The 13,863-nt window shown below is 38.4% G+C and overlaps 1 protein-coding gene across 1 annotated transcript; it reads left to right on the top strand.

Annotated features, from left to right (window-relative positions):
- The first annotated feature begins 11,816 nt into the window (after positions 1–11,816).
- Positions 11,817–13,073, top strand: LOC122312816 (uncharacterized mitochondrial protein AtMg00810-like). The gene has a single exon (XM_043127466.1). It carries the CDS (start codon positions 11,817–11,819, stop codon positions 13,071–13,073), a length of 1,257 nt encoding a protein of 418 aa, XP_042983400.1.
- Positions 13,074–13,863: the final 790 nt, after the last annotated feature.

Raw genomic sequence — 13,863 nt, forward strand, 5'->3', positions numbered from 1 at the left:
GCAACTAACCCATTCATCAGCCAGCTTAATTTCTTTCTTTCTTTCTTTCTTCTTCTTCTTTCTTTCTTTTTATTTATTTATTTTTAATTTTTAAAAAGTGACTGATTTTATTAAAATCCCATAACTTGTTTCCAGGTCACTTTACCCTATTTTTTTTACTATCTTTTATTATTATTCACAAATCATTCGAAATTACATTTCTATCAAACATAATATTAAAGGCATCTTATATTTTGCAAATAAATTTTTTAATTTCGAAAAGTAGAAATCTAATGATCTAATTTTAAAAATTAGAATAGAAAGGTTATCTAAATAAAATAAAATTATTTGAATGATTATTATTAAATTACTTGAAAAAATAACTAACACGCGCGGTTTAATATAAACAAAGAAAATGTTAAAAAAACAATATTATCAACAGTGGGGATGTTATTTAATTTGTTTTAATTATAATCCAAGTAACTTGCACTTTTATTTAAATTGAATAGCCTTGCCAGCTTGATTCTTTTATTCTTTTCCTAATAAACACATACTTTATTAATCTAAAGAATATACATATAAATGAAAAGTTTTACTCATCATTTCAACGCCATAAACTATACATAATTTTTTTTAAATCTTTTTTTTTTTAATTTTTCCATTAACAAGTATGTGGTGTCGGAATTTGGGCATGCGTGATAATGATTTTGGCCTACAAGTAGGCCTCAACTTCAACTCCGACGGAGTTGGAGGCAAAATTTAGCTCCGACTCCAACTCCGAACGGAGGTCGAAGTTTGACTCTAGTTGAAGGTCGGGGTTTGGAGTTCCAATTTTGTAAAGTTCCATAATTTAATTCTAAGTAATCACGATCACTATGAGAGGTGGAGGGAGAGAGACAATCAAAATGTTAGAACAAAGAAAAGAAAACTTTGCAAGGTTGGGGCTTTGACTCGAAGTAGTGCTCCTTGTCGGATATGGCTCCTGCTCTCGGGAGACAGGGAGAGATTGAGAATTTGAGAGGCCTTATAGTTTGCAAGATTTAGAATTAAGAAAAATAGAGAGAATGAGCGCTGTACAAAGACAAAGAAATGAGAGAGAGAATTGATCGTGGGTCTGGGGAACATTTGTTCGCAAAAAGCTTCCAAAGAATGAGCGTTGCACAAAGACAGAGAAATAAGAGAGAGAATTGATCATGGGTCTAGGGAGCATTTGTTCAAAAAGTGGCATTGCTTGCAAATGGGTTGGCATTGGCATGCACATGGGTCATGCATGTGGGTTGTCATTGCATATGGGTCATGCATGTGGGTTGTCATTGCATATGAGTCATGCACATGGGTTGGCATTAGCATGCATGTTGGTCATGCACATGAGTTGGCATTGGAATGCATATGGGACACTTTGGACTAGACATTTATTATTGATTTGAAAAATGAAGAGTGACATAGGGCATGCACCAAGTCTTACATTGTCGGTTGGCATTATTGTGTCAGCATGATTGGTATGCATTCATCACGTCTTTACATTGCCTTAGCCTTGTCTAACGTCACTGACTCTATCTACAGCCGAAACCATGTCTCGATGTGTTCGTCCTCGCCAAAACTCTCCTGCACCCGCTCAAGCCCACTTCCATAGTCCCCGAGCCCAGGAGTTGTATTCTCAGAACTTCTCGCATCGTACTCCCATAGTTGAGTGTGAAGTGGCTTTAGGTGAGCTAACCAAGACTATCATTCCTCGCATATTTGAGTATCGCCAGTGGCAGGCATTGACCACTGGTCATCCCACTCCTTCTGTGGAGTTGGTTAGGGAGTTTTACTCCAACATTCATGACGTGTCTGTTGATGACTCGTTTGAAGTCAGTCTCCGGAATGTTGTTTTCCGAGTAACTCCGGGCATGATAGCGACTCTGCTAAATGCTCCTCGTGTGTCCTATCCCGAGTTTTCCTACTCACAGACATCTCCTCCCAGTCCACAAGTCATTGCTAGTTGTCTTTGTGGTCGGTCTAGTAGTTGGGAAGGGACGACCCCTATTTCAACTGCTCGTTTTACACCTGATCACCTCATTCTCAGTAGGATTGTTCTTACGAATTTAGATCCTACTAGTCATAGTAGTGATGTGTGTCTTGACCGTGCCACTCTGCTGTATGCCTTGATCAATGGTGTTTCCATTGATCTAGGAAGTCTTCTATGTCGGGTTATTATTGAGGCGTATCGGTCCTCCAAAACATGGACTGGTTTGCCCTTACCATATCTAATCACTCGACTGGCCCTCTACCAGTCTGTTGCTTTCCTTCCTCAGGAGCCTAGAATTGCACTTAAGGCTCCTATTGGTCGTAGGACGGCCCAGCTCAGTCGTGCTCACACAACTCCACACCCTCTCCATGTTGAGCACCTTCCCGCTCCCCCCTCTCAGCCTTCAAGCTCTCGATCATCTAGTTCTCAGTCGTCTACCTCGACCCCATCCAGCTCTCAGCCATCCACTTCGGCACCCGGTTCGTCGGAGCCTAGTCTTCAGCAGGTTCTTGAGTATCTAGCCCGCCTTGACGCCCGATTCGATAGCCTCAATGTTAAAGTTGATAATCTGCAACAGCTTGTGACCCAACGCTTCAACGACATTGAAAGGCAGTTTAATGAGGATGATGAGGATGCCGATGGTGATGATTGAGACCCTTGGCCTCTTGTGACAAAAAGGGAGAGATATTATTGAGGGGGACTAGTACAGTATTAACTCAGGGGGAGTGTGCAGTGTTACTTTTACTAACTCAGGGGGAGTGTTACTAACACATTCTTTTTGGGGGAACATCAGCTTTTGGTTATGTCTGTTGATTTATATCTTATGTTAGCTACTGTTGTTTGACTAATGTTTCTTGAACTCAATCTCTGATTTGTTGCTTAATGAAATATTTCTTTTCTAAAACCTATACTTGACATGACTATACATGAATTATGATTTGAGAATTGCAAACACATTTTTGTGCATATGTGAATGGGTATGTTTAACCGTTTTCTAAGCCTGTGCAGAAATATTTCAACATGTTCAAGAATATGGATCTAGTTGGGTGTGCTAGGATTAAGTCATATGTATAGGTTAGAGGTTTTGTCACAGAAATGCCAAAGGGGGAGATTGTTGAGGGAAAAATGAGCGTATTGGCATATTCTTGTGAAAACCTGTGTAAAATAATGTTGTAACAAGTGTTGTTGCGGAAAGGCTTGAAGTGTGCCTGTTATTGGTCAAAACACGTGACTTCGCTCGATCCTCGCTTAACAGGGCGCTCGAGCGAACTTGGGCAGATTGGACCGCTCAACCCTCGCTTGACATATAGTTCGAGTGAACTCAGGCAGAGTCAACCGCTCTACCCTCGCTCGACACTGAGCTCGAGCGAACCCAGGCAGAGTGTGTCGCTCGACACTCGTTCAACGCTGAGCTCGAGCGAACTCAGGCAGATTGTGGCGCTCGACCTTCGCTCGACACTTCGCTCGAGCCAATATTCCAGATCTCTTACTATGTAGGGTTTTGAAGCGCCTTATTTGATGGGAACTATAAATAGAATAGCTTAACTTCTGTTCTAAATGTGGAGAATCAGTGCAAAAACCCTAAGGGCCTCCAAGAACTTCTTAGAGCAACCTCTCCCCCATTTGGTTGATTCTCTCTTGGATAAACACTTCTCCATCACAACACACTCAAAATCAACTCTTACTTGAGTCCATTGAAGTGGACATTTTTGTTGGCCGGAAGAGTCTGGAGTTGCTGTTGATGCAGAGATCGAGAGGTTCTCGTCTGAAATTATAGGAAGGTCGGAGTTCTGACACTACATGCGTGTAGAGATCGAGTGGGTCACTCATGGTGTTGCAAGCCAAGTTTAGCTACTACAAAAGTTTTGTGAGTGTCTCTAAATTGGTTGTAACAGACTAAAATTTCTATAGTGGATTTGAGGTGGTGTCTTACACCCAGAGTGGTTTTAGATTTTGAAGATGTTCTTCAAATGAGTTTCCACTCCATGATCAAAATCATGTGTTGATTATTTGTGTTATTTGATTCATTTATTAACTGCTTGTTTGTCTAATTTTCAAAAGGCCATAAAAATTGGATTACACCTATTCACCCCCCCTCTAGGTGTAGTGTTGTATAGAACCACTGCCTTTTCACTTTCAAAGGTCACGTGGGGGACTACTCCACTAATGGTTTTACTTTTTAATATTTTATTAATTTTAGTCTAGAGAACATTTGTTCATAGGACTTCTCCAACTCCAATAATGGTTTTACTTTGTATTGATTTTATTCTCAAAAACCATTTGTTCACTTGGGTTGGGGGGGCCTCGAACTCCAGTAATGGAGTTTTATTAAAATGGTAATGACCATTAGGCCAATGAAACATCCTTTATATATATTGTAATATTAAATATATTAAGTATATCTATCAGAGTTTGGAATTCAGAGTGACTTTGAACTCCGACTCTGACTCCAAACTTTGAAAATATTTTCGAAACTATTCCAATTCTAACTCTGATTTTCAAACACTTGGACTTTGTCGAAGTCGAAAAGGAGTGGAGATTGGACATAATCAGAATAATCGGACATTTGCATAGCCTTACCTGCAGGTATTGCTCGTGGATCAAATGGAACAACCGAGTGAGACAATGGCACCCACTAGGCACCAGTTTGCAGAAATTGAGCTTGAGATTGAGAGGGCTTGTGATATTGGCTCAGGGCTTTTGGTTATTGGAAGGACAGTGTTGTGGATGGGCCCAACCTGCCTGTTCGAGGGGTGCGGCTAATGATTGCAGAAATTGAAGGAGATGAGGAATTTCCATATGTTTCTCAATCTAACCATGAAATTGAGAGAGATAAATTAAAGGACGATATGCACAAGGATTATTGTACTGATTCAAAAGGTCCTAGCAATCCAGTTGATAAAATTCAGACAAGGAGCTCTATTCGAACGATAATTCATCTTTCCAAACTTAATCCATGATTAGTCCTGTTATTTTTTGGAATATTAGGGGAGTTGGCACCTCTCAGTTGAGGTTGATAAATATTATAAAAAAAAGTATAGACTAAATATTATAGCTTTGGCTAAGTCTTTTTTATTGGAGGATAAAATTTCGAATTATTTGAGTCGGTTTAGTTATGAGTTTTTTGTCACTAATGAGGGGCAAGGTGGAAAAATTTGGTTGTTATGGAATTTGGCTATTTCAGTTCAATGAATGGCAGGTTCTAACTAGTTTGTTATTGTGAAAGTTGAGGATAATGGGCATGTCTTCCTTCTATCCATTGTGTATGTGAAGTATAGTCAACTAGAAAGAAAAGCTCTTTGGGAGGATCTGGAGGTAAATTTTTCTGGAAAGAGGAATTCTTTTAGAAAAAAAAGAGTACTTTTATCTTTATTAAGAACTTGACTCGTCCAATCCTGATAACTATTCAAAACCTCCATCAAATCTCTCATAGACCTCTTAGCACCATTAGCGAAAATAACAATATCGTGAGCATACAAAAGATGAGAAATAAAAGGGATACCTCTAGTTTGAGTGAAATGACCAATTTTTTAATCTCAAAGTAATGCTTAAGAAGACGAGAGAAAGAGCACCTCTTGTATAATAATGAATAAATAGGGAGAGATGGGGTCACCTTACCTTAAACCCCTCTCCCCTCTGAAGAACCCCAAAGAAGTACCATTCATCATGATGGCGTACCAAGGTGAGGAAATACACGATTTAATCAGATCACAAACATGAGAAGAGAACCCAAAATTAGCCAAAACATGAGGAAGAAAATTCTAATCCACTCTATCATAAACTTTAAACATGTCAAGCTTAACCAAGACATTGCCCCAATTAGAATTCCTATTAATAGAGTGAACCATCTCCTGAGTTAAACTAATATTCTAAAAAATAATACGACTTGGGATAAATGCCCCCTATTCTTGAGAAATCATTTTAGGAAGCAAACTAGTCATCTGGCCCACTATAATCTTAGTACAAATCTTATAAACCACCGAGCAAAGGCTAATAGGCTTGAATTTGTCAAAACTAGAAAGTTTATCCATCTTAGGAATTAAAACAATAGAATAAGTAGTGTAAAATCTAGGAAGCAAGCGATTATGAAAAAAATTCAGCAATGGCTTCAACAATATCATATTTAACAAAATCCCAACAAACTCTAAAGAAGCTTGATCCAAAATCATCCGGCCCAAGACTGCTATCAATGAGGATACTAAAAAGAGCATCCTTAACTTCCTCAAGGGAAGGTGCTCTACCAAGCGCCAAATTCTCCCCATCATTGATAACATGATTGATCCACTTAAATTCGGCAAAACATGAGAAGTACTTTGACCTAAAAATTGTTGAAAATAATCAATAGCTGCCATGAATATCAGAAGGAGTATGTAAAATAGTACCATTAGTTAAGCACATCTCCTTAACCCTCTTATGATGCTTGGCATTCATATAAGCATAATAGAATTTAGAGTTTTGATCCCCATCTTTCAGCTTTTCTTAGCCATTTGAGATAGCCTAGTATCCCCTCTACCCATCCAGGTTAATAATTCCAACTTTGGGGCCAAGTGGTCATTATCATCCTCAGCATTAAAAGAGACTTGGAGACGGTTTTGAAGACTATCAATACGATTCTCTCAATCTTTGATGATAACATTCATCTTATCAAAGACACTCTTATTCCACTCTCTTAAAGCCACCTTAACCCTTTTCAATTTAAAGGATAACTTAATGAGCCCAGAACCAACATCCACTTACTTCCACACTCCCTCCACAAGACGATAAAAATCCATATGGTTAGTCCACATAAACTAAAAATGAAAAGGACTAGGACCATACAGAAAAGGATCCTCACCCATTTGAATAACCAAAGGAGAATGATCCGATGTTGTAGGCGCCAGTACCAGGTAAAAATATTAGAAAAATAATTAAGAAAATTAGAGTCAATAAAACGAAAAAGTTGCGGGCCAAACCTCCTTTGCCATTACATCAAGTCATATTTTGCCCTTTGAATACACTGGTTGAAATCTTCCATCGTTGCAAAAGGACTGGGATGAGCACCTCAACGTTCTGAATCATCTTTAATAATGTTGAAATCACTTCAATGGTCCAAATCTTTTTATTAATAATGTTAATAGGATCTCAAAGGGTCAATGCGATATTTGGTATTTAGAATATTTCTGGAATGAATTACATGATTATTTTAATTGCATGGAATATACTGTGAATTATGTTTTTCGTGAAGAAAATATTGTGGTTGATTTTCTTGCCAAGTTGCCAAGCATGAAGCTGAGGGTTTGAACTCAGATTGGTCTGTGTTGCGAAGTACTTTAAGAGGCCTTCTTTGCATGGACAAAATTGGCCTTCCTTCTTTGTGGGTCTCGTAATGTTATGCTTGGTAAGTTGATTTATTTGGTTTAATTATTTTATTATCCTTATGTGCTTGGATTTTTCTTGCAGGTTTCTTGTTTGCCTTGGGTTGGCTTGTTATACTTTTCTTGGTCTTTCTTGTATTTGAAAGTTTCTTTTTTGACACCTGGGTTTTGGTTTTTCAAGTTTATTTGCATCCCAAGGTATCTGATAGTAATTATGATTTTCCTCCGCTATTAGTGAGAGTTTTTAATAAAAATTAGGGTACCGTCCTCTTCTCTTGCTGTCATCTCCATTCTTGTTAGGTTCTCGTGATTCCCGAATGAAAAAAGGTGGCATCGATTCGAAGGACCACGATCGAAGAACATGCAACTCGGTCGCTAATCCTATTGAGGAAGAGAAGCCAAATTCAACCCATTCTGGTAACTGATCTTCCAAACCAACTATAGCAGAAAGGTGTTGTTGAACTGGCATGGTGCCATTGACATTATTGAATCCAGTGAAGGCGACATTCAAATTCTGCGTGCTAGAACGATAGCTAATACTAGCACTATATGTTCCGTTCTCTTTAATGACACTATACCATGGTGTTGAGTTATGAGATGTTAGATTGTTGACATTGATACCAACATGTTCACGAACGGGCTCAACCGGATCCCATCTTCTATTCCGATAAGTATCAAACTCCACTGCAACGAATTTATATGCAGCCAAGAAATTCGGGCCTCTCACTTGTTCACGGCTCGCAAGGCCAATGCCAACGCCATCTGTTGGAGAAGGTGGAGGAAGATCGGGGCTTGCGAGGAAGAAAGTGAGTCCATCTGAATAGCTGTCTCTGCCTTCCGAATAGATGATAAAGGAGAAGTTGGTGTTGAAGTCGGCGAGTTTTCCTGACTCTTTATCCCAAAGATGCATCAGTTGTGAATACGTGGCTCGACCTCAGTTATCCATTGCATTTGGTGTGAGCCGAAAGACTAAACCTGTTGGAATGTACAGAATTATATAGAGGAATTAGAATTGAAGTCCCGAGAAGCCTAACAAAAGGCTTTATCTAAAGAAAGTTAGTTAAGTTAGTTACAAGGGTAGCCAAGTAAAGTTAGTCAGATATCAAGAATTGCATAGTCATTACAGTCCTTCACAAGTCTATAAATAGCCATTTGTACAGATACATCAATCAAGCATTTTTGATAATGAGAATGAATTCAGTTCTACTTTGATCAAATCCTCTGTTTTTCATTTACAAATTTTACATGGTATCAGAGCCAGAAAATAAAGAGTTTTCCGCTGCTCTTCTTGATCTTTTCTTGATCTTTTCTTGCTTTCTTCTATGGAAAATTCCTCTGCTTCTATGGCAAATTCTTCTCCTACTGTGACAAATCCTTCTGATGATTCATCGAGTCACTATTATCTGCATCCATCTGACAATCCTGGCGCTCTTCTTGTCTGTAAAATCTTCTCGGGTGAGAACTACATTGCATGGAGTAGAGCTATTTCCATTGCTCTCACTGTGAAGAACAAGATAGCCTTCATTGATGGAAGCTTGGCTCAACCTAATCCTGATAATCCTAGCCTTCAAGTGGCTTGGCTGAGAGCTAATAATCTGGTGTTATCCTGGTTGATGAACTCAATTGCCAAAGAGCTTCGTGGTAGTCTCCTCTACTTCACAAGTGCATTTGATATATGGGAAGAACTCAAAACCCGATATCTTAGAAGTGATGGTCCAAGAGTTTTCACTTTAGAAAAGTCTCTCAGTTCCATTTCTCAAGGCTCAAAATCTGTTACTGAATATTTCAGTGAATTCAAGGCTTTATGGGATGAGTATATAAGCTTTCGACCTATTCCATCATGCAAGTGTGGAAATCTGGTTAGATGTTCATGTAACATTTTAAAGAATCTCACTGACCGTCAACAATCTGATTATGTAATGAAGTTCTTAGTTGGCTTACATGATTCTTACTCAGCCATGAGAAGTCAATTATTGCTTCAATCCCCATTACCTTCCATGAGCAAGGTTTTTTCTTTGTTGCTTCAAGAAGAAAGCCAAAGATCATTGACTAATGCAGTTGGCATCAATCTTGACTCCCATGCTATGATTGCTGCACAATCATCAAGACAAGCTTCAACAAATGGAGTTAGATTCACAAAGCCAAAAGGAAAAACAGATGTGATATGCTCTCATTGTGGCTATTCTGGCCACTTTGCAGACAAATGTTTTCAGCTAATTGGTTATCCACCTGGATGGAAGGGTCCACGAGGCAAAAGATCTTTTCTTACATCATCTGGAGGTGCTGTTCCAAGATTGCCCATTGCTAACAATGTTTCTTGTATTTCCAACATGATTTTTTCTCAAGAGTAAATTCAAAATTTACTTACACTTGCCAATAGCCTATCAAACTCAAATATTAATCCTACTGCAACAACTAATGTTGCCTCTACCTCAGGTAATTTTTTCTCTTGTAACACAGTTTCATCATCAAAGAATCATTCCACTTGGATTCTTGATACTGGGGCAACAGATCATATGATCTGCTCCCCTCATCTTTTTGATTCCATTACTATTCCCAGTACACCTTCCACAGTTCATTTATCTAATGGTCAATCTGTTCCTATTATCTTTACTGGAAATGTGAAATTTTCACCCAACATAATTCTGCATAATGCCCTTTATGTTCCTGCTTTCAATATCAATCTTATTTCAGCTTCAAGATTGACTAAAGATAATTCAATTGGATTGTTCTTTCTTCAATTCAAATGTATTCTGCAGGATCTCAGCAAATGGAAGATGATTGGGCTTGCTGAAGAGAAATCTGGTCTATACCATCTACAAAACTTCACTGCTGAAACAAACAATACAATGCCTAATTCTGTTATTTCTTCTACTTCTTTAGCTGAAACTTGTAATACCAATTCTGATGTATGGCATTTTCGATTTGGACACATTCCATCTGCAAGAATGCAAATCATTAGTTCATTTGATTCTTCTATAAAAGCTGCTCACAATCATGTCTGTGAGATTTGCCCCTTAGCTAGACAAAAGAAGCTATCATTTCCTGTATCAAACAGTTATTCCAATAAAGCTTTTCAATTAGTTCATTGTGATATTTGGGGTCCCTTCTCCACTACATCATATTCTGGTTATAAATACTTTCTAACCATCATAGATGATTACACAAGGTTTACTTGGTTGTTTCTTATGAAAGCAAAAACAGACACTCGGTTTCTACTCAATAGCTATATTACCTATGTTCATACTCAATTCAACACAAACATTCAAACTCTTAGAACAGATAATGGTCAAGAGTTTAATATGCCTACTTTTTATCAAGAGCATGGCATTATACATCAATTATCATGTGTTGAAACACTTCAGCAAAATGGTAGGGTTGAAAGAAAACACCAACATCTATTGAATGTAGCTAGAGCTCTTTTGTTTCAGTCAAAACTACCTTTGCCTTACTGGACAGATTGTGTCTTAACTGCCACACATCTTATTAATCGTACTCCTTCCTCTATACTCAATAACCAGACCCCATATTACCTCTTATTTCAAAAACTACCAGATTATAAGCATCTCAAAGTTTTTGGATGCTTGTGTTTTGCAAGCACAATTACAAACAATCGAGACAAGTTTCAACCAAGAGCTTCCAAATGTATATTCCTTGGCTACCCACCTCACATAAAAGGATACAAAGTTCATGATCTACTCACCCTCAAAACCTTTGTATCTAGAAATGTGGTCTTCCATGAGTCAATTTTTCCTTCTATTCCAAACACCATCCATACATCTTTTGTTTTTCTTGATTTTCCTCAAATCTATGACTCAACAGTCCCAAATACTTCTTCTATATCAATTCCCTCAAATACTTCCTCCAATACTTCTGCTAATACTGAGACTAATGCTCTTAGAAGATCTGAAAGAGTTAAGCATCCACCTACATATCTGCAGAATTACTATTGTGGTAACATGACTAAGATTGCTTCAGCAGCTCAAGTATCTCCCAGCTGTTCTCCTGGTAAGCCTCATTCTATTCTCTCTTTTCTTTCTACTTCCAAATTATCTCCTAAACACAAAGCTTTTGTCTCTGCTGTTTCTTTTATCTTTGAGCCCAAAACCTTCAAACAAGCCATTCCACACCCTCAATGGCAAGCTGCTATGGCAGATGAAATAAAAGCTCTTGAACTTAATAAAACTTGGGATCTTGCCATTCTACCTCCAAATAAAACTGCAATAGGTTGCAAATGGGTATATCGTGTGAAATTTAAAGCTAATGGTACAATTGAGAGATACAAAGCTAGATTAGTAGCAAAGGGGTATACTCAACAAGAAGGCCTATATTTTTTTGACACTTACTCTCCTGTTGCAAAAATGACAACTGTGCGTGTCTTACTTGCTGTTGCTGCCATCAAACAATGGCATTTACATTAACTTGATGTAAATAATGCCTTCTTGCATGGTGAATTGAATGAAGAAGTGTACATGCAATTACCACCAGGTTTTTCAGCCCCTAATGATCCTCGAGTTTGTAAACTCAGAAAGAGCTTATATGGTCTGAAACAGGCCTCAAGACAGTGGTTTTCTAAACTATCTTCATCCTTACTTCAGTTTGGTTTTACTCAAGGCAAGTCAGATTCAAGCCTTTTCATAAAACAAACTTCAACTAGTTTCATGGCCTTATTGATATATGTGGATGATGTTATAATTGCCTCTGATAATCTTGAGCAAATAGCTACTGTAAAGAAATTTTTACATGATTCCTTTACCAACAAAGACTTGGGTAAGTTGAAATATTTCTTGGGTATTGAGGTGGCTAGATCAGCCAAGGGCATCACTCTCTGTCAAAGAAAGTATGCTCTAGATATCCTCCAAGACAGTGGCTTATCTGGTTGCAAACCCGTGGCCTTTCCTATGGAATCAACTTTAAAGCTCACTGCAAATGACTCTACTCCTCCTTTATCTGATCCTGCCTCTTACAGAAGACTAATTGGCAGACTACTTTACCTCACAATCACAAGACCTGATCTGGCTTATTCAGTGCAAGCACTCAGTCAGTTTATGTCTAATCCTAGCACCATGCACCTTCAAGCTGCTGAAACGGTTCTGAGATACGTAAAAGCTACACCAGGTCAAGGCATTTTTCTATCTGCAGCATCTATCTTGCACCTAAAGGCCTATTCAGATAGTGACTGGGGGGGTTGTCTAGACACTAGAAGAAGTGTCACTGGATTTACAGTTTTCATAGGTGACTCTCTTATATCTTGGAAGTCAAAGAAACAATCTACTGTTAGTAGATCCTTAGCAGAATCTGAATATAGAGCCCTAGCTTCTACAACTTGTGAACTTCAATGGCTGGTTTATCTTTTGGCTGACTTCAACATAGTTCATTCTCAAGCTGTACTACTTTACACTGACAGCAAACCTGCCTCTGATATTGCCTCAAATCCTGTTCATCATGAAAGAACAAAACATATCCAATTGGATTGCCATTTGGTTCGAGAAAAACTACAAGAAGGCCTCATCAAGATCATCCATATTCCTTCCAAGCATCAGCTAGCAGACATCTTAACCAAACCTCTCGGATCTCTTAACTTTCATCATCTTCTTTGCAAGATGGGAATGATTAACATCCATTCTCATCTTGAGAGGGGGTGTTGGAATGTACAGAATTATATAGAGGAATTAGAATTGAAGTCCCGAGAAGCCAAACAAAGGCTTTATCTAAAGAAAGTTAGTTAAGTTAGTTACAAGGGTAGCCAAGTAAAGTTAGTCAGATATCAAGAATTGCATAGTCATTACAGTCCTTCACAAGTCTATAAATAGCCATTTGTACAGATACATCAATCAAGCATTTTTGATAATGAGAATGAATTCAGTTCTACTTTGATCAAATCCTCTGTTTTTCATTTACAAATTTTACAAAACCTAAGAAAGTAGCATTTCCTGAAACATTTAAAGTTGATTTATCGTCAGTTTTACTGAAATCGGTGTAGTTGAATGATAACTGAGCTGCACAGGGGATTGCGAGGAAGATGAAAATGGTTATGATTGTCAAGTACGGAAGGAGGAGGTTTGTAGTGTGGAAAAGGAAAAACATGGTTGCGGTCGAGAGAAGCTAGCTTGATGATGATTATCAAATTGAATGTAGGATAGCTAGCTAATTATCATTTTGTTAACAAAATTTGGTCAAAATTCGGCCTGCTCCACACCACAAACCCAATGGGTTCCGCTCCAAATACAAAGGAAAATGTCAGTTGTGTGGTGAAGTTGGTCACTCAGCTCGCTTCTGCCCCAAACACTCTGTTCAACCCAAAACTGCTGCTGCAAATTGTGTCGGCTCCAATCAACCTCAGTCCTCCAAATGGCTTGTCGACTCTGGGGCGTCTCACCATATCACTTCCGATTTTTCCAACTTGACCATCAACTCAGAGTATGATGGAACTGATGAAGTCGTTATTGGCGATGGCACAGGTTTGCCGGTTACACACATCGGCTCCTTCACTTTTCACTCGCTGCATCGTGTCTTTAA

The sequence above is a fragment of the Carya illinoinensis genome, chromosome 6 (genome assembly GCF_018687715.1).
Source record: "Carya illinoinensis cultivar Pawnee chromosome 6, C.illinoinensisPawnee_v1, whole genome shotgun sequence".
NCBI classification, from domain to species: domain Eukaryota; kingdom Viridiplantae; phylum Streptophyta; class Magnoliopsida; order Fagales; family Juglandaceae; genus Carya; species Carya illinoinensis.